This window comes from Macrobrachium rosenbergii, chromosome 46 (genome assembly GCF_040412425.1).
Source record: "Macrobrachium rosenbergii isolate ZJJX-2024 chromosome 46, ASM4041242v1, whole genome shotgun sequence".
Lineage (NCBI taxonomy): Eukaryota > Metazoa > Arthropoda > Malacostraca > Decapoda > Palaemonidae > Macrobrachium > Macrobrachium rosenbergii.
The window spans coordinates 51693958-51716233 of record NC_089786.1 but is presented as its reverse complement, the minus strand read 5'-3'; the positions used below and the strand labels follow the sequence as shown (position 1 = coordinate 51716233).

The following is a 22276-nucleotide window of genomic DNA, read 5'->3' as shown; positions in this document are numbered from 1 at the left end:
GCTTATATACACACAAGTTTCTCAGACAGATTAACCAGCATATGTAGACTGAATGCGTATGTTGTATGTGTATGTATGTGTGTACGATATCCCAACATATGTAGATATTCGTAAACATGAATCAAGCACGTGTTGCCCTCGCTTGACTGAGCACGTGCACATGTATTTGTCATTTGTCCACTTGTGAATAAAGGCGTTGGTCGAAGGAGGAGTGGGGGGGGGGGCATTGAGAGGGGAGGGGCGGGGTTGTCTTGCACCGTCCCAACGGCCGTGACCGTGACAAAAAAGACGGTCGAATAACGGTACATTCCATCCCTCCCTCGCCCCCTCCTCCACGACAGGTACCGCCGAAGGACCGTCCCGGGAAAGCGGTGCTTGTTTTCTTTCTTGTCGCGTTTCTCCGACCGTCTGTCTGTCAGTCGGTCGTTGCAGCGACAACAGCTGGTTTGACAGATGTCTCGAATGGTTCCTGTCATGACGGTTTATGTTTTAAGGTTTATTTTTTGTTTTAATTTGAATTTAGGTTTAGGTTTGTTTCGCCTGACGGAAGAGGGTTTTAGGTATCTCTCTCTTAGGACAGAATGTATTCTGATTGTTTTGCTCATAATAGAATACATTTCAAAATGGGATATATTTTGGATATATTTTACCTCAATAGAATACATTTCAAAATGGAATATATTTTTAAACATTTTACCCATAATAGGATACATTTTAAGATAGAATACATTTTAGATATATTTTGCTTATGAAAGAATGCATTTCAAGATAGAATATATTCCAGATATATTTTGCTTATGAAATATAATTCAAGATAGAATATATTCTAGATATATTTTGCTTATGAAATACATTTCAAGATTGAATATATTCTAGAGATATTTTGCTTATGAGAGAATATATTTCAAGGTAGAGTATATTCTAGGTATATTTTGCTTATGATAGAATAAATTTCCAAATAGAAAATATTTTAGATATATATTGCTTATGATAGAATACATTTCAGAATATGTTTTGGATATATATTGCTTATGATAGAATACATTTCAAGATAGGATATATTTAGATACATTTTGCTCATGGCAGAATACGTTTCAAGATGCAATATATTTTAGATATATCTATGACAGAATACTTTATAGATATCTATTACTCACTATAAGTTACATTTTAGGTATAAAATACATTTGATAAATTACCCTTTATACACAGTTTTCCCATAATAGATTATTTATTAGGTATATTATGCCTATGATAAGATTACATTTTAAGTATAATTTCCCCTAAAAGATAACTTTCTCTGGAAAGTGTTTTCGTTTCTCGAATAAGCTGTGACATTGCTTTTCCAGGCCCTGCGTTCCAAAACCTGGAAAACTGCGGCCATAAATGGAACGAGATTAAGAATAGAAAATAAAGTGAAAGAAAGAAATCGCTGGGAGAAAGAGAGAGAGAGAAAACTAAACTAAACTGTGACATTGCTTTTCCAGACCCTGCGTTCCAAAGCCTGGAAAACTGCGGCCATAAATGGGAACGAGATTAAAAATAGAAAATGAAGTGAAAGAAAGAAATCGCCGAGTAAGAGAGAGAGAGAGAGAGAGAGAGAGAAACCTGCTGCTTTGAATGGAATAATAATGACCTTCAAGGCATCCAGCCAGCCGCCGTGGAAACTAAAATAAAAAAAAAAAAAGAAAGCTGGCGAAAGCGTAACGCCATGCGGAAACCGGGTGGCGACATCTGGCAACTCTCCGGCTCTCTTCACGCTTCTAGCATTGGGACGAATGGGACGATCCGGCAACTCTATTCCTCTTCTACTTCTTCTTCTTCCTACTCGACGGAGGTGAGGAACCTCAAGTATTGAGGTCAGGAGTAAAGTCGGTCACGAGTAGCACTCGGACGGACGAACGCACGCCCGTACGTACGTACGCGCGCGCTCGAGCGAGTGTACAAAGATTCCGGGAGACTCGGCAGACACCGAGCAGTGTATATCGAGTAAACACTGAGGGCTCTGGAACTCCGGCCTCCGGAACTCCAGCTCTGGAATTCCAGCTCGGAAAACGGGACTAACGCTGCTCCCGCTGCCTTCCAGTCTCCTCTGACAGACAGACACAGTCTCGTATTAGTTTTTGAAAGGATTGTGTTTGTTTTATTTAAACTCTTTAAGTGAGAAAAGAAGAGTTTTTTTTAATGTGTTTTTTTCTGTGATTAGAAACGTCGTTAGATTACGCGATATTTATAGGTCTACAACTGCTGCTGCTACTGGTTGCCGGTGATAAATACGCATTCTTCTTCTTCTCTCATTTTGCCGAGAGATTCTTAGACCTAAAGACACGTTGTACAAGCTTGCTACGCTTCTCCGTGATTAAAAACAGACGACAGGAAGACTCGAAGTGACGCATAATCACATTTTTGGTTTGACACAACTCTCCGAGGAAAGACAGCACCGAATTAGAGCTCCCCAGCGAAGGAATCTGATATGAAGTTCACTGCACCGTCCCCAACGGTCTTGCGCTGGTTGCTCTTCTTCTTCTTCTTCTGTTGCTTCTTCTTCTCCTCCTTCGTCTTAGCAGAAACCAGGACCTCGAACGGACCGGCGGCGGCCGTCGTCGACACGGAGGGAGCAATAAACTCCGAGACTCAGAAGAATCTAGACCAGAGGTAAGTAAGTGCCCCTTCTCAGGTAGAAATTGCCAAAAAGCTGTAAAATATGGTGGAGAATCGTTCTTAATGATACCAGAAAGCCATAAACCACATGTCGGCCATAAAGCGGAGGGGAAATCACAGCCTGGAGGTAAACAGTTGGTGAACAGTTTTCCAGGAGGGCGGAGAAAGTTTTTGGGGAGCCCAGTTGGAGGTAGATTGGGGTTATGGTACCTGGGATCTGCTATTACCCCGGGGTTGGGGAAGGGGTGGGGATGATTTCTAAAATAAGAAAGCTAGTTTTTTCCCTCTATGCCTCCATCTCTCGTCAGTGAGGTGTCGGGACAGAGAGAGAGAGAGAGAGAAGTCGATCTCTATTTATGAATTAAGAGGCTGTGATGAGACATATCTTAGAAAACTGGTTCCTTCCTGTCGTAGTTTCAGATTCGTAAGCTTTCGACTGAGGAGAACAGTTTCAAATCAAGTGGTCTAAAGTGTTTCATTTCTGTTAAAGCGTTTGTTTCGAATCTCTGTGCACACTTGTTGAAGTGTTTTTTGTTTTGTTTTTGTTCTCTTTGGAGAGATATAGTTTCGTCTTGACAAGGTAAGCAGTTGGTGTCGTGACTTTTCAATGATTTTTGTCTATTGTGATACTTTTAGCTATCTAAGATTCTCTCTCTCTCTCTCTCTCTCTCTCTCTCTCTCTCTCTCTCTGTTTATAATTTGATATTCCCTACATGTCAAGAGGAAATGCAATTTATACATATATAAATATATATATGTATATATATTATATAAATTATATATATATATATATATATATATATATATATATATATATATATATATATATATATATATATGAAGCTTTCTGTTAAGACATACTGGAACAGATTTATATATAATAATTTTTCTTTTATTTTAATATCTGTGTATATTCGAGTGAAACAATCAGACACATAAAAAATAAAATAAAACTCAATTTTACTTTAACAGAATTCTCTAACAGTTAAAATATACATTTCGTAACTGTCATTCCTTCATTGTATTACATATACACTTATACTTCATTGTCACTAACACTTAAGTCCGCGACAAGTGTCTACAACAAGTGTCATCAACCTCTCGCTCTCTTGAAGGAGGGGTCACTGACCTCACAATCAACCCTTCAACCTCAATCCTGGGTTAGGAAGTCATGATATTATTATTATTATAATAAAACAGAAGTTTTAAATAGGCCATTGTATCCGACTAAACAATGGATTTCCGGCGTCCGTGACCACCTCTCTTGCGACGCCAGTTTCTCCCCGCTCTTGTGAGTGAATGACCTAGTGGATATTCAGTGAAGTAATGGAAATATGGAGTGAAGAAATAAGGCTGTCAGGTGACACCCGTCAGGAAATCCCTTCTCTTGTAGCCTTTCCTACTTTAAGAGGCGGAAATATCCTTTACCCTGTTGCCAAATCTCCTGATTTTGTTCTTCCTGACTTATATAAACTTTCGCCATTCAAGAGGCGCCATATTTTTACTTCGCTCCAGAATTCTGTTCCTGCCCCCTTTCTTCCTTAATCCATATAAACTTCCTGATTTAAATGGCGAGGGAGGGGGGGTTGACTTTCCGTCGCATTCCTTAGGGTCAAACTTCATTCAATTTTCCTCTTTAACACAAGGCAAAAACAATGGAAGGAAAGAATAATGATTGATGAGTGAAATAGATAATGAATGATAATGGACATTAATAATGACTGAAAATGAATAATAATGGAAATGAAAAGTGACTGACAATGAATGATAATGGAAAATGAATAATGACTGAATATAAATGATAATGGCCATAAATAATGAATGAAAATGAATGATAATGGAAGTGAATAATGAATGATAATGGACATCAGTAATGACAGAAAATGAATGATGGCCATTAATAATGAATTAAAATGAATGATAAAGAACAGTAACAACGAATGATAATGGCCATTGATAATGAATGAAAATGAATGATAATGGACATTCAAAATGAATGATAATGGGCGTTGATAATGGATGGAAATGAATGATAATGGACATTAATAAAAAATGAAAATGAAGAATAATGGAAATTAATAATGAATGAAAATATGAATGAATAATGAATGTGAGTCTGAATAAATTAATAAGAAAATGGAGGTGAGCTTTTAGGCAAAGACTTTTGGGATGAGGTCGCTGGCCCCACCCATGACTACTGACAAATCGAGGTGTTTTGAAGGCCGTTGCTGGTCACCACTCCACGAGCTGTCCAAAGTACTTTAAAATCAAGTAAATTGATTAGAGTCAGTTGTTAGGTTAGTGAATTAACGAGTAGGTGGGTTAGTGAGAGAGTAATTAGATTAATGAGCGAGTAAGTTAATAAGTCAGCAAAAACGAGTAGATAATTTAACGAGTCAGCAAAAAAAGAGTAGATAATTTAACGAGTCAGCAAAAAAAGAGTAGATAATTTAACGAGTCAGCAAAAACGAGTAGATAATTTAACGAGTCAGCAAAAAAAGAGTAGATAATTTAACGAGTCAGCAAAAAAAGAGTAGATAATTTAACGAGTCAGCAAAAAAAGAGTAGATAATCTAACAAGTCAGTAAGAAACGAGTAGAAAATTTAACAAGTCAGCAAAAAACGAGTAGATAAGCTAGCGAATCAGCAAAAACGAGTAGATAAGCTAGCGAATCAGCAAAAAACGAGTAGATAAGCTAGCGAATCAGCAAAAAACGAGTAGATTAGCTAGCGAATCAGCAAAAAACGAGTAGATAATCTAGCTAATCAGCAAAAAACGAGAAGAAATTTTAACGAGTCAGCAAAAAACGAGTAGATAATTTAACAAGCCAGCAAAAAAGAGTAGGCAATTTAACAATCCAATAAAAAAAGAGTAGGTAATTTAACGAGTCAGCAAAAAACGAGTAGATAATTTAACAAGCCAGCAAAAAAAGAGTAGGTAATTTAATGTGCCAGCAAAAAACGAGTAGATTATTTAAAGAGCAAGCAAAAACGAGTAGATAATTTAACGATTCAGAAAAACGAGTAGATAATCTAACGAGTCAGCAAAAAACGAGTAGATGATTTAACGAGTCCGCAAAAAAAGCAAATGTACAATTTAACGCATCAGAAAAAAAGAGTAGATAATTTAACGAGTCAGCAACGAGAGTAGATAATTTAACGAATCAACAAAAAACCAACATATAATTTAACGAGCTAGCGAAAAACGAGTAGATAATCCAACAAGTCAGCAAAAAAAAAAAACAGCTGATTTAACGTGTAAAGAAACCGACTACCGAAGATTTAAATTCACCGACCATTAAGTAGGTTAATGAACTCGTTAGACAAGGAAAGAGAGAGAGAGAGAGTAGGTTAACGAGTGCGCTAACGAGCGAGTAGGTGAAAGCGAGTAAGAAAATGGACGAAGAATTACTGTATCAATATGAGACACTATAGGAATGATTTACTAACGAATAAAGGACAAGATGAATTATTATTATTATTATTATTATTATTATTATTATTATTATTATTATTATTATTCAGAAGATGAAACCTATTCATATCGGACAAGCCTACCAAAGGGGCCATTGACTTGAAATCCAAGCTTATTATTATTATTATTATTATTATTATTATTATTATTATTATTATTATTATTATTATTATTATTATTATTCAGTAGATGAAACCTTTTAATACGGAACAATCCCACAGGGGCCACTGACTTGAAATCCAAGCTTATTATTATTATTATTGTTATTATTATTATTATTATTATTATTATTATTATTATTATTATTATTATTATTATTATTCAGAAGATGAACCCTATTTATATGGAACAATCCCACAGGGGCCATTGACTTGAAATCCAAGCTTATTATTATTATTCAGAAGATGAAACCTATTCATATGGAGCAAGCCCATCAGAGGGGCCACTGACTTGAAACTGAAGCTTCCAAAGAATATTAAGGTGTTCAATAGGAAGAAGTAAGAGGAGATAAAAGAAAATACAGAAAGAAGAGATACCACTTATTAAGAAAGAAAAAAAAAATAAACCAATAAACAAATAGATAAAAATATATCAAAATTCAAGGAGAATAGTATTAGGGCACTAATGTATTGCACCTTCGCTTGAACTTCTGAAGAAGTTGCAACTGCACGACGTCCTGTCGAAATACTACTTATGAAAAAGTGACGAACGAGAATGCATAACTGGACAAAAATGACTTACAGGTCTCAATAGCACCCATTGCCAGTGGTTATGTTGCACTGCGGAACCTCCCACATTGAACTGGACTGGTTTTTATAAAATTCTTTGGCAGCGTACGTTAGTTAACGGTCCCGAGACCGTTAAACGAACGGTCAGGAAGGGAATGAATGATTTTGAATGTGAGTAATGAATGGATGAATAAGTGAAAGAAGAATATTTTGGATGTTGCATGTGAGCAGTGAATGGATGAATTAAGCGAATGAATAATATATTGGACGTTGTATGTGATTAATGAATGGATGAATTAAGTGAATATATATTGGACGTTGTATGTGAATGATGAATGGATGAATTAAGTGAATGAAGAATATATTGAACGTTGTATGTGATTAATGAATGGATGACTTAAGTGAATATATATTGGACGTTGTATGTGAGTAATGAATGGATGAATTAAGTGAATGAAAAATATATTGGACGTTGTATGTGAGTAATGAATGGGTGAATTAAGTGAAAGAAGAATATATTGGATGTTGTATGTGAGTAATGAATGGATGAAATAAATGAATGATGAATATATTGAACGTTTGATTAAACTTGGATAATTTACATTTAGTTAATGCAGATACTTAATCTAGATGTTAATTATTTGCCTTAATAATATTATATATAACTTATAAGGCGTTTGTAATGTAATCTGGTATAATTAACTTTACTTATATTACTTATAAATGTTACGTAATTTATGAGGTTTTTGTTAAATAACCAAGAGTATAATTAACTTGCATTATATTACTTATAAATGTTATATAATTCACAAGGCGTTTGTAAAGTAATCAGGTGTAATTAACTTACTATGTATTAGTCCTAAATTATTAACAAAAGAAATATAATGTTAGCTATTTTTAGATTAACCACAAGGGCGTAGGTCTAGCAACCTCATCTCTAAAGCCAATGCTTAGAAATTTATGTCAGGCATCAGTTCTGGTATCAGTTAAGCATAATTAACCAGCCAGACAGTCAATATACAAAGGAAAAAATCATGAATAATATTTTTCCTTCCCAACCTTGAATATCGGGAAAAAACTCTGGATAAATTTTGGGAAAAAATCGAGAATGATATTTTCCCAACTTTGAATATTGGGAAAAGCACTGGATAATTTTTGGGAAAAAATCAAGAATAATATTTTACTAACTTTAAATGTTGGAAAAAAACACTGGATAATTCCTGGGAAAAAAATCAAGAATATTTTACTAACTTTAAATGTTGGGAAAAAAACTCTGGATAAGTTTTGGGAAAAAAATCAAGAATATTTTCCTAACTTTAAATATCATCGGGAAAAAACACTGGATAATTTTTATTTAGAAAAAATCAAGAATAATATTTTCCTAACCTTAAATATCATCTGGAAAAAACTGCGTAATTAAAAAAAAAAAAATCCCAACCCAACAAACCTGGGGAAAAAAATCGGCTCATTTTTTCCAAACCACTAACCGACCTTAACCTGTCAAGAAAATTAAGAGAGAGAGAAATCTATTCTAACTGCAAATTCGTAGAAAGTCGAATTATTTTGACAACTGGAGCGGAAAATTCATGGAAAAAGACTGTGGTTTCTCGCAGAGGCGGTGAAAGTCGTGTAGGAACTGAATAAAGAATTTAGGCCAAAGACCAAACACTGGGACCTATGAGGTCATTTAGCGCTGAAACGGAAATTGAGAGTAAGAGGTTTGAAAGGTGTAACAGGAGGAAAACCTCAAAGCAGTCGCACTATGAATCAATTGTTAGGAGAGGGCTGAGGAGAGTAAGATGGAAGAAAGAGAATATGGAAGGAGGTACAGTAAAAGGAACGAAAGGGGTTGCAGCTAGGGACCGAAGGCACGTTGCAAAGAACCTTTAGAGGTGCCTACAGTGCACCAAATGAGGTGCACTGACGGCACTACGGGGGAAAGTCTTTGTAGAAAAGTATTGTTTCTCTAAATGAAAGAGAGAGAGAGAGTGTGTGTGTTGTTGGTTCTCGAGATTGAGATTAGGAGGAAATTATTGTTTTTTTAATAGATTTCATTTGTTTTCGTGATTATTCAAAAAAGGAGTGGTGTGAAATAAGGACTTTGGTGTAAATTTAAAGATTATGAGATTATATTAGAATATTAGCAGAGGTACTTTTATGAAGAGATTAGGGTTTGAATACTGATTTTATTGGAAGGTATATGCTGTTTAATGAGAGAGAGAGAGAGAGAGGTTGGTATTATTAAGAATGTAAGTCATAAAGATATACATAATAAGGTGTATGTATGTATATATATGTATATATACATAAATATATATATATATAAATATATATATATATATATACAAAATATATATATATATATATATATATATATATATATATATATATATATATATATATTATATATACACATACACATATACATATACATATACATATACATATACATATACATATGAAAAGAGCAGGAAACGAAACCACCAATCAGCTAAAAGAGTCAGTCAGTTCAACAGACATGTGCAGCCAGGTAACATAACAGACAAAAGAGACAGACAACTAATTTAACAGACAGACAGACAGACATAAGACAGCCTGGCGGTGAAATCTAGGAAGAGAAACCAAAGAAGAGGAAGAGTAGGTGAGGGGGTGGGTGGGGGGGGTGGGGAGGGGTGGGTGGGGGGGTGGTATTAGCACGAGAGAGAGGGAGAGAGAGAGGGGAGGGGAGGGGAGGAGTGGAAGAATGGGGTTATTGTACCATAAACTCTTTTTTTTCTTCTTCTTCTTCTTCTCTCAGCTTTCTCCTCTTCCGCTCTGTTGAGAGTTTTCCTCAAAATGAGGAAAGGGGGAGGGGGAAGAAAGGGTGAGGGAGGGAGGGAGGGAGGAGTGTGTAAATAGGTATTTGTGTTCTGTTGTCTCTCCTGAGATTGTGGTGTTATTGTTATTATTATTATTATTATTATTATTATTATTATTATTATTATTATTATTATTGGAAGTAGTAGTGGTAGTAATGTTACTATTATCATTGTTGTTGTTGTTTTTAGTGGTTGTGTTGTTGCTGAAGTTATTATTATTATTATTATTATTATTATTATTATTATATTCCCAGTATTAATAGTAATAGTATAATTATTATTGCTGTTAACTGTAGTGTTTATTGGTATGTTGTTGCTGCTTGTATTATTATTATTATTATTATTATTATTATTATTATTATTATTATTCAAAAGACAAAAATTAACAAACAAAGGATAAAGAATCCACAAGTATTCTAGAAATAATTAATATTTACGATTCATTAGCCCAAAGTCCAAACAAAACATTAATCATACCATTGTATTAATAAACAAAACTCCAGCCATACCATTGTATCGATAAAAGAAACTCTAACCATACTGTTGTATTGATAAATCTAACAGATTTTACACGTTATTATAAACTCCCAGTGAGGTGTAGAAGGAAGTTGGCTTTGATAAAGCCTACGGTGTTCACTACCCGGTTTTCGAATGCCACGGTCTTGATCTCAATTTGCATAAAATCGTAGAAAATCTACAAAGATGTTAGGAGGACTCTCTCTCTCTCTCTCTCTCTCTCTCTCTCTCTCTCTCTCTCTCTATATATATATATATATATATATATATATATACAGTACATACTGTATGTAAACATATATTTGCATATATATCTTCAGTATATATATTTGCATACATATACGGTATATATATATTTGTATATATATACAAGTTTGTAATACGTGTGTGTGTGTGTGTATGGTGTGCATGTATGTCGTATACATGTCTGTATGTGTTTGTGTGTATGTAAGTAAAAACGCGAGACAGAAGTCTGTAAATATTCATTATCTTCTTGCTTATTATCTCATTTTCGTGTACATTATACATCCCCTCACTTTCACCGGAAACGGGAAATGAATTTTAGGAAAACTGCAATCATTTATAATGTATGTCTTGTGCTCTCCAAGAGAGAGAGAGGGAGAGAGAGAGAGAGAGAGAGAGAGAGAGAGAGAAAAGATAAGAGTGAGAGAGAATTACTACACACACACACACACACACACACACAGAGAGAGAGAGAGAGAGAGAGAGAGAGAGAGAGAGAGAGAGAGAGAATTAGCACACACACAGAGAAAGAAAGATAGAGAGAGAATTAGTCCACACACAGAGTGAGAGAGAGAGAGGAAATGAGTACACAGAGAGAGAGAGAGAGAGAGAGAGAGAGAGAGAGAGAGAGAGAGAGAGAGAGAGAGAGATAGCTAAAATCCCGTCCTTCCATCCAGGGCGAAGAGAACCCGGCGTCAATGGCGGGTGTACCGTCCATCTCCCGAATCCCAGAAGAAGAAGAATAGGAAGGGAGCCAGCGACCCGTCCTGCTCCACCCCTGGCGGAATCTCCACCTTCACTTGGCTCAACTTCGCCCTCGCAGCCGGCCAGATGGCCGTCAACATCGCCAACAACATCAACAACAATAACAACAACAACAATAACAACAACAATAACAATAACAACAACGACAACAACATCAACGTGGCCAGCAACAACAATAATAATAATAATGTCAACGATGTGATGTTCCGGCCGCCTATGGGGCGGAGATCGGCCAGGTCTCTCGGGAAGGTGAGGAGATTGGGGTGGGTTGGGGGTGGTCATTGATTGTTTGGATTGTTGAAAGGGTGTGTCTGGCGTCTCTTGTTGCAGGAGAGAGAGAGAGAGAGAGAGAGAGAGAGAGAGAGAGAGAAGGGACGGTTGTGAGTGTGTTGGAGAAAATATATGGGTGATTACTGGGACAATATATTTGGATATATAATAAGATTTCTTTCGAAAGAAAACTCTCTCTCTCTCTCTCTCTCTCTCTCTCTCTCTCTCTCTCTCTCTCTCTCTCTCTCTCTCAGGGCATAATGCATGTACATTAATTTATATTTGGTGTTAATGAGGAAATTGCTATTTTAATTTTATAAGAAACTGTTTCGGATAATTGTTAATTCACAGCTATTTGTAGTTAAGTAAAAGGAATTAGGTAGCCGATATATATATATATATATATATATATATATATATATATATATATATATATATATATAAACTAAAGATTTAAACAAGAAAAACTTAATTTTTAATAAATTAAGAATTAGAAATCACACCAAATCCCTAATTAACAAACCAAGCTCCTGGACGGTACGTACCGTCTCTAGTTTTTTACCTAATATATAAACAAATAAGGTCGTATTCTGACCTAATATATAAATAAGTAAGGTCGTATTCTGACCTAACATATAAACAAATAAGGTCGCATTCTGACCTAATATATAAACAAATAAGGTCGCATTCTGACTTAATATATAGACAAATAAGGTCGTACTCTGACCTTATAGATAAACAAATAGGTCGTGTTTTGACCTAGTATATAAAAAAATGTCATATTTTGACCTAACATATAAACAAATAAGGTCGTACTCTGACCTAATATATAAACAAGTAAGGTCGCATTCTGACCTAATATATCAACAAATAAGGTCGTATTGTGGCCTAATATATGAACAAATAAGGTCGTATTCTGACCTAACATATAAACAAATAAGGTTATATTCTGACCTAATATATAAACAAATCAGGTCGTATCCTGACCTAATATATAAACAAATAAGGTCGTATTCTGACCAAATATATAAACAAATAAGGTCGTACGTCAAACCAGTCAAGTGTCGTACAATACATGTTGTCTGAACCAACATTCTCCATTTCTTCCTCAGAATCTGAGCATCGTCGATTCCATCTTAAATGACGCATGTGGAATCGAGGAGGAGGGGAATTCGAGAGAGCATCTGGAATCAGACAGAATTACAAATTCTGGAGAAGGCGGGCCTTCTGGAAACCAAGATAAACCTGGAATGAGAGACGACGTGTCTCTGGAACGGTGGAATGTTGACGAGACTGTTCCCGCGAGTCGGAATTTGACTGGTTATTCCAACGTCTTGGATGACAGACTGAACACTTCCACGACAGGTAATTATAAAACTATGTTCCTTGAATTCTTTTTTACCATTTTCCTCATTATCTAAAATATATTGAGTTTATAATGTGAAACTTTTTTAGATTTCTTCATTAAAATATACTGAGTTATATAATATCACTTAAGTCCAGTGTGACCAAGATAATTAATATTTATTCACAGATACTGTAGAAATAAAATTGATTTATCACACGAACTTTATTTACCAAAAAATTTCACTAAATTTTTAAAATTTTTGAAAATTAGGGTATATATGTAATATATAAGCATTACATATATCTATCTATCTACCTATATATAATATATATATATATATATATATATATATATATATATATATATATATATATATATATATATATATATATATATATGTGTGTGTGTGTGTATGCAGACATGCCACCAAATAATCAGAAATACAAAAGTATCATTAAAAATTAGTTCCGTCCACATTTCTTTAAATGACATAATCACACTTGACAAAAAATATAAGTAAAACATCCATACAAATCTACATAATCGCTACGGAAGCCAGCCTTTGTTACCATAGACATCAAAACACAGAGAGAGAGAGAGAGAGAGAGAGAGAGAGAGAGAGAGAGAGAGAGTTTGTCATCAGCCCCACCACAGCAAGAGAAAAAAAATCTTCACTTTATTTTCTCTCAGATCATTAGGAAGAGAAAGCTATATGACCCATTCTGTAAACAGGTAATTACAGGTAATTATAGGTAATTACTCTCTCCGCAGGGGTTGACGACCAGGTGGCTCTCGGCACAGTGCTGGCATTGGGCCTATGGCAGGCGATCGAGGGTGAAACTGATCCCAAGTGCGTCTTGAACGCGTTCTGTACCACGGCGCGAGTTGCCACTAGTTCATTTTCGTCTTCTTTTTCTTCTTCTTCTGCCAGTTCTCTCACGGATGTCGTCACGTTTTCTTTGAGGTAGGTTTGAAATTTTGTTTGTTTGTTATTCTTTGATTGAGTGTTTTGTTAGTAGGAGAATTTTAAGTTTTATAAATATATAAATATATATATATACACACACACACACATATATATATATATATGTGTGTGTGTGCGTGTGTATTGTATATATACATATATATTTGTGCATATATATGTTATTTAAAACAATGAACAAAAATGTACTTACCATAACAATGATCCTTAAATGACCAATAAACATAACAAGTGGGTCTGCCCCCCACTATTTCCCATCGTGCTTTTCTCTACTTCCCCACGTCCTCACTCCTCAACCGTTGTTCCCCCGCCGGGTGACTGGCTCTCACCTATCCCACCTGTATCCGTGATTATTCATTTATATAATATTTTTCTTATATTTTTCTTTTCTCTTCCCCAGCCGGATCATAGGGTCGTGGGTACTGGATGACAGGTCACGAAAGCTCGGCCTGGAAGCTGGCGACATCCTAGCAGCCTTGGCACTGGGCAGAGGAGATACCCACCCTTGCACAGCCCTCTACCCGTGCCCGGGAAGGACGAACAGGGTATGGTGGTGAAGAAAGCTTCGTCAAAGCTTTTTTTTTTCTAAGCTGTGCTTAAGCTTGAGTGAAAGCTCACAGGAGATTTCTTGAGGTTTGCTAAAGCTTTCGCGAGTTGATCTGATTGGCTGTGATGATCTCGAAGGATATTTATTTATTTTAAAATCGTGAAGTAATTTTTTCTCTGTGATATAGTTTTTTTATTCGGGAATGAGGCTTTTAAAGTGAGTTTTTTATATATATATATATATATATATATATATATATATATATATATATATATATATATATATATATCTCGAGAGCTTCATTCTAAAAAAATACGTCAATTCTTGAGCGATTTTTTTTTGTGGGGAGATATTTTGAGTATTTTTTTTAGAGCTTTATTCGTGAAAGACGTCAATGCTTGAGTGAGTTTTTTTACAGAGATATTTCGAGTAATTTTTTTTTTATTCGTCAGAGAACTCGGCAATTCGAAAAAAAGACTCAAGTATTTTTTTTATTTTCTTTGTAGCAATATTTAGAGTTTTTTTCATATCCGTAAAAAAAAAACTAATCTTTCGACACCAATACAAGTCGTTTAACTGTGATATATACAAAGCTTTTATTTATAAAAGAAAAAGCTTTTATTTTTGAAAGAAAAAGCTTTTATTTTTGACAGATAAAGCTTTTATTTTTAACAGATAAAGCTTTTATTTTTAACAGAAAATTGGCGGTTTTTTCATTCTCTACTCATATATAAATGTGCAAGGATTATAACAGGATTATCAGGACATATAAAAAGCTCTAACTCTGAGCTAATGTTATTTATTTAAGAAGAGAATAGTCCAGATTAAAGATACTTAAATAATGAGAATACAATCGTATCTATTTAAAGTGTTATTTTAGGACAATTATTTAAGGCATTCGATGAAACTTCAAATGAAAAACAGTGAGAAATATATTAAATATTTGTTAACAGATAAATAAACAATGCATTCAGTAATTTGTCCCAAATAGAATAAATATTGTATTTCATACAAACAAGAAAATTGAGGAGGGAAATTAAGGAAGAATAATTTCATTAATTTCTATGGTAAGAAAAGCTCCGATTTTAAATAAGCAACGAATTCCGAATCCAGAAATTTATCGATGAATTTATTGGTAAATAAATAAACAACGCCTTCGCTAATTAGTTCCAGATATAATAAATTTTATATTTCATGCAAACATAAACCTCGATGAGGTCAATTAATCTCTATTAACTTTCCGCGTCAAGCAAACTTAGGTTTCATTTTCGAAAGCGTAAAAGTTGCCACTTTGCCGCCAGTGAAATCATTCACGAGTGATATAAAAACCATATACCAATGATTAAAGCTGTGATATAACTTATTTTGTAATCCCACCGATTTTAAACTTCGCATTTCGCTAGTACCTTGTAATATAACGGCCCCCATCTTCGACGTTTGCGATGGAAAACGCGAGGAAAGGGTCACTATCATTATTTATGTTCATATCGGCGATGCTAGCCGTGGATTTACCTTGTGGGAACTGTGGCGTCGTGTCAGGTACAATCGTGAGCACTCTGACGTCCCTTGGTAAAGCCCAGTTCGAAGCTTCATTCCCCGAGGTGTTGAAGTCCCTGGGTAAGCCCCAGTTTGAAGCTACATTCCCCGAGGTGTTAACGTCCCTGGGTAAACACCAGTTCGAAGCTACATTCCCTGAGGTGTTGAAGTCCCTGGGTAAAGCCCAATTCGAAGCTTCATTCCCCGAGGTGTTAACGTCCCTGGGTGAACCCCAGTTCAAAGCTACATCCCCTGAGGCGTTGACGTCCCTTGGTAAACCAGATTTGAAAGCTACATTCCCTCAGGTGTCCAGGAGACATGAGTCGCATAAACAAGAAGAAGAATCATCCTCAGGACACCACATTTATGAGGAAACACGGACGTCCTCCTTCAGAAATGAACGAAAAGGAGAGAGAGAAGTGATTACCTCACTCAGGACTTATTTAAGTTCCCATGGAACAGAAGATGGTAGACCTTACCAGAGGAGATATTCTGTGGGTCCCATAGAAGATGAGATACCCGAGACAGATACCAGTGTTTTTAAGACAAGGAAAATTGGTAGAAGAGGAACAATATTGAATGGGTCCACTACTTCAAGAGAACCCAGGTAAGATAACGGGTGTATATATTGTCTTTAAATCTAAGACCTGTGATGATTTTCTCTTTAACATTTTGTTTTACTCTTTTCTTAGTGACGCTTCAAAGTACATTGGCAAGAAAAGTTCAGATAGCTAAAACTTTTGAATTGCATACAAAATGCAAAAGAGACATACTTGCAAGTAGATATTCTAGTATTATTTGTGCTTTTGATTTCTTCTACCAGAATATTGCAATGATCATTCCAGCCATTTACCGTTCCAGAGGCCACGTATTTCAATATTACAGCTATTAGTTCAACACATTTATATACATATCCACTTTTCATGTTCCAGTTAGGATTAATTAGGCTAAAATCTTTTTCCAGTTCCATACTGGAATCCAGATTCTATTCTTTTTCTTATTAATTCTTCTTCCAGTTTCATACTGGAATCCAGATTCTATTCTTTTTCTGATTAATTCTTCTTCCAGTTTCATACTGGAATCCAGATTCTGTTCGTTTTCTGATTAATTCTTCTTCCAGTTTCATACTGGAATCCAGATTCTGTTCTTTTTCCGATTAATTCTTCTTCCAGTTTCATACTGGAATCCAGATCCTAGTCTTTTTCTAAGCCCTGGTTATGAACCTTATCCAGGATTCCATTTTGGCAATGGCCCGTTTAATTTTTATTACTCCATCTAATCAAAATATGGCATTCCAGCCAGCATTACTCATGTTACACTCACCTTTTCCAGACCCTACTGGAATCCACTAAATTCCTGTTAAAAGTATGATACCGGTATTCCATTCCAGTAAACATTACTCAGCCTCCTTTCCCTTCTTCCAGGAACATTCTGGAATCCAGGTCTTTCTGGTACATCCCTGGAGCCATTCCAGCAACCACCACCACTGAGACGCCGCCACTCGACCCCCTGGAATTTGTACTTCGACGTCAGCAAAATCTCCGGCAGGGGGCGGTGAACAGGCGTGGGTCGGCTGGAAAGAAGAAAACTAAAGGGTGAGTAGCTTGATGATGGGCTGGAAAAGGAACTGGAAGTAAGCAATGAATTATTTTTGTCTTTTTTCACTTCTTTACTTGCTACAAAAGAGTATTATGCTTTACTTATTATGCTGGAATGCTTTATTTCTACTTTGGTCTCTTCCAGGAAAGACCTTTTTGTATCCTTTTCGCTTTTCATTCTTCCAGGAGAGATAATTGTAATTTCTTTTCACTCCTCTCACTCTTCCAGATATTTAGCCTTAGCTTTTGACTAGTCTCTTCTTGGAATCATCTCTATTTTATTTACATTCCTCTCTCTTCCATTAAAGACAATTTTCCTCGTCTTTCACCTCTTTCTTTTCCAGGTAAGACCTTTTCGCTTTACTCTAACTTCATTCTGTTCTGAATAAGACCATCCTGTTTTATTTCCTTTTTTTCTCTTAATACTAATTCTATTTCAACGTCTTTCTCTTCTCAGGGGGAAATTTATGCTAAAAGTTCACTCATTCTTCTTCTTGGTTCTCTTCCAGGAAGGACAGAATCACATTCATGATTCCCCAGAGGAGTTCGTCGGAGACCCACAGCCAAAACTGCCCGCCTTCCTCGGGCATAGAGGCTTTCACCCTCCTCAACTTCTTGCTGGCTGCGGCTTCCACGGTCACGAACATCCTCAACAATAACAACAACAACAATAACAACAATAACAACAACAACAACAACCAGAACAACATCAACGTGAACGCCAACAACAACAATGCCAACAACATCAATAATGTGGATCTCAATCAGTTGGGAAGAAAGAAGAGGAATGTGGGATACGTCAAGGTGAGACGATTGCCTGAGGTCATCTTTGATTTGGCTTCATTATGTTTGGTCTGTGCTGTTCTTTCTCCTTCCTTGGTGAATGTTTGTAGTGTCTTCGACATACCTACCTAACTTTACCTCTGGCTTTTACAGAAATAACAATCTAACTTAACCAGTGGCTGATACAAAGACGCTAAGCTAACCTAACCTCTGGCTAATAGATGAAATTAATCTAAACTAATCCCTACCTAATACAGAGACATTAACCTAACCTAATCACTAGCTACTACAAAACACTAACCTACCTAACCTCTGGCTAATACATGAAACTAATCTAACCTAACCCTTGCTTATTACAAAAACACCAACCTAACCTAACTACTGGCTATTACATAAACACTAACCTAACCTAACCCCAGACTAATACAAAACACTAACTAACCTACCGCCTGCCTAATATAGCATAACCTAATTTAACTTAATGTCACATAATATGCACTGTCCTGTCCTGGCTAGAGTCTTCGCTCCCTGGATCTGCATAAAATTCAGTTTGTGACAGACAGTACCAGCTCTTCTTTGCATCTTAGTACAACAACATTTGACTTGTTTTAGTATTAGAGTTTACAATAAAACTCAGTTATTACTTATTTAATGAGAGAATAAAGATTATTTTTCTTATATTCCTTATTTGTTTGAATTTACTGAAAGACACGTGTAAAAATGTCCTAGCTATTTTTCATTTTCAAAAGTAGTGTAATGGCAGCTTCATTATATTCTAGCTAACTGATATGCCATTTCTCAAACTTCCTATTTCACTGACTTTGAAAGAAAGATGAGACAAATGTTTACTAATGAGAGCATATTTTATCACATTTGAATTCACGTAAACATTTCAGACCAACAATGCATCACTTGAAGCATCAACGACTGCACCTTGCAATGCAATACCCTACGAAAATCAGGTGCAAGTGGCATTGCTGTTAGCATTCGACCTCAGCCAGGCTATGCACAAGCATCTCACCAACTCGAGTCTGACGTCACCCGAATTGCAAAATAGATATTCGAAGGTAGATTCCTTACCATCCTCCCTTCGCAAAGATGTGTGCAGATCGACAGAGCTTGCAGCTTCGACAGGTCGACTGACCGAGGTGGTCTTTGATGAGATGAGGTAAGGAGTCTTAGACAGCACCCTTATAATTTGGGTTGATGTTGTATATGGTTTGTTATGGGACTCTTGGTCTTTGATGGGATATTTGACAAGATGATGTGTGGGATATGAAGTTAGATTCTTGTCATTTAATGAGATGGCATATAGGGTCTGAATTACGATTTTTCGCCTTTGTTGAGATAGAATAAGGAGTTTGAGAAAGGATAGAATAAGGAGTTTGAGAAAGGATTCTGGCCTTCTGGTTAATAGATTTGAGGACTTTGAAGAACAGGTCTAAGTCTTTCTCAAAACAAGTGAAGAATTCTTGAACAGGATTTGGTGACGTGAGGGACTAAATGGCCCTAATGAGTATTGCATATCAAATCAACATTAAACTTAAAGTGCAATTATATTCTCTTGATCCTCTTTTTTATAAATAATTTAGGTTAAAGATTCTCTCCCTGCCATAAGCTCCATCATTTCTGACTGCTAGTTCGCCCTTACAGGTCAGTGATCACAAAATCCCTTCTACCAGACATACCTCGTCACCAGATGAAATACCTACTCTCTTGCTGATGCCCAGATCCTGGGGAAGAAAGAATCAAAGAATCAGAGAATCAATTCAGTGAATACAGGTGTTGTTTGTACGTCTGACTGCCTGGGGGGTCTGTACAAAGGCCTCCTTCTATCGAGTTCCCCAGCCTAAAGACGTAGGACAAGCCTCTCTGACAGCTAGAAGACGCCTGCAAGAAAACACCAGTTCCCATCAGTCCTCTCCCAAGGGCGAAGCACCCAGATGATTTATCACGAGAGGTCCACAATTATATCCGTGAGAACTTTCCTTTGCCATTCTTGGAGGGCCCCCATCACAGAGGCATTCAGTTAACATATTTTTTTGGCAGCCATTCAGAGCAGCAAGTTCTACAGGGTCAGGAGGGTTTAAAATTTTAGAGAAACCTTTTGTTTCCCAGCTTGACCTGCCTTGAATGTTTCAGTTGATTTCTGGAAACTTGAATAACAAAATTTTGACCTTTAGTAATTCAAAGTAGAATGTTTTACGAACTTCAAATTCTTACAACTTCATTCCAGAGCAGTTTCTTGCAGCGTAACTCTGAACATTTTGTTTCTGGGGACTGAAATGACATTTCCAGACTGATTCTGCTGAAGTGGCTATAAGGCTTCGTCTCTTTTCTTCCGCAGGACTCAAATGACTGACTGAGCCAACCGATTTAAAGACACATTGCAACATCTAAGACTCCTGCCAACACGGAACAAGACTGAAGATGAAGTCCTAAACATTCAGTAGACACAAAGACTGGATGAAAGACTTTTAAGGCCTTTTTAGACTGTTTGAAGACTCCTGACAATTGATATGAATATTTTCAGCTTCAATTATATCTGAAATATAAGACTCACTTCGCAGACCAACTGACAGACTTTCCAAGACCCTTTTTGACTTTGTGACATTGGACTTTTTGAATAACGAAGACTTTTTTTAAAAGACTGGAGGACGTGTAGGAATGATAAAAGACAAAAAATCAATGGACAGACTTAAAAAAAATATTAGAGGACGTTTAGGAACGACAAAAGACGAAAGAAAAAACACTGGACAGACTTAAACAAAATACTGGAGAACGTGTAGGGATGACGAGACGAAAAAATAATGAACAGACTTTAAAAAAATATTGGAGGGCGCGTTGGAATGACAAGACAGAAAAATTAACAGACTTGAAAAAAATACTAGATGACGCGTTGGAATGACATTACAAAAAAATAATGAACAGACTTAAAAAAAAAAAAAAACTACAAGACGTGCAGGAATGACACAAGTCGAAAAACAACTGATTAGACTGGATTATTGAAGAACCCTGACAATTAAATTGAAAAATAATTTTCTTGGATTGACATAATATTGAGAGAAGCAACAAATGAGAAAAGTTACTTACCAATTTTGAAGAGTAATTTAAATGCTAATGTTTCTTTAGCTGTTGCTTTTGATTCCGGAATGTACCTAGATTTCAAATACCATTAATGGGAAGGATTTTAAACCACAGAGATATCTAAAATGTCTGGGGTTTCGACAGAAGTCTAAAATTGCTAACTTACAGTTTAAAAAGTAGGCAGACGATTATGAACATAATTCAATAGTAAGTTTTCAACAACAGGGGGTTGCTGGCATACTTTAATAAATAATCTCTCGGGGAGACAGAAAGATAATTTTCAAGAGTTGTGGGAGACGACTGTTTGATCAAACAACTTTTAAAAAATAATTTTGGAACATTCAGTTTCAAAGCCTAACTCGACCCTTCATGAGAAACACTGCCTGTATATTCTTGACCAACCTCCTATAGTTGTTAGACTTCTTTGAGAATATGAGACGATCTACCTTTATTTATTTATTTATTGAGACTTAATACTTAGCCGGTAGATTCATCTGGAGCAAGTAAGTCGTAGGCTAGCACAGGAGAGACTGAAACATGTGATATTTACCTAAATAACCAAATCAAATGGCCACTGAATGAGAGTTCAAGAAGGTAAGTTAGATTAGAGCTGATTTTTTATATATCTTTATATAACTGTGAGTTTGGGTGAGTAAATATGTATTAATAGAGACTAAAGCATAATAGTTATCTAGAATCTACCCATTTCTTAGCATAGAAGCAGCTCAATCTAAATGTGAGTTAAATCTTCTTATAAAAACTCTTCAGGCTCGGGGGCGTTTCATACAGACAATAGCTAGTGACATCAGGTATACAGGAATGATATCACAGCATATTTTGACAGAACAGAACAGAAAAGAGGCAGGTGACAGAAGTGAG

At 35.9% G+C, this 22276-nt stretch overlaps 2 protein-coding genes across 3 annotated transcripts in view; both read left to right on the top strand.

Moving 5' to 3' along the window:
* The first annotated feature begins 1306 nt into the window (after positions 1-1306).
* On the top strand, positions 1307-20099 carry LOC136830494 (transcription factor stalky-like). Its single transcript, XM_067090032.1, has 10 exons — positions 1307-2655; positions 11159-11495; positions 12629-12881; positions 13636-13828; positions 14247-14391; positions 15812-16536; positions 17354-17524; positions 18037-18331; positions 19207-19478; positions 19964-20099. The coding sequence occupies exons 1-10, from the start codon at positions 2474-2476 to the stop codon at positions 20031-20033; spliced, it is 2643 nt and encodes an 880-aa protein (XP_066946133.1). The 5' UTR covers positions 1307-2473; the 3' UTR covers positions 20034-20099.
* LOC136830330 (uncharacterized) overlaps positions 20036-22276 on the top strand; it is an 85525-nt gene continuing 83284 nt past the window's right edge. For both annotated transcript variants that reach the window (XM_067089766.1, XM_067089764.1), the window contains exon 1: positions 20036-20286. The gene's annotated coding sequence lies outside the window, so the exon portion shown is untranslated. The remainder of the gene's footprint in view (positions 20287-22276) is intronic.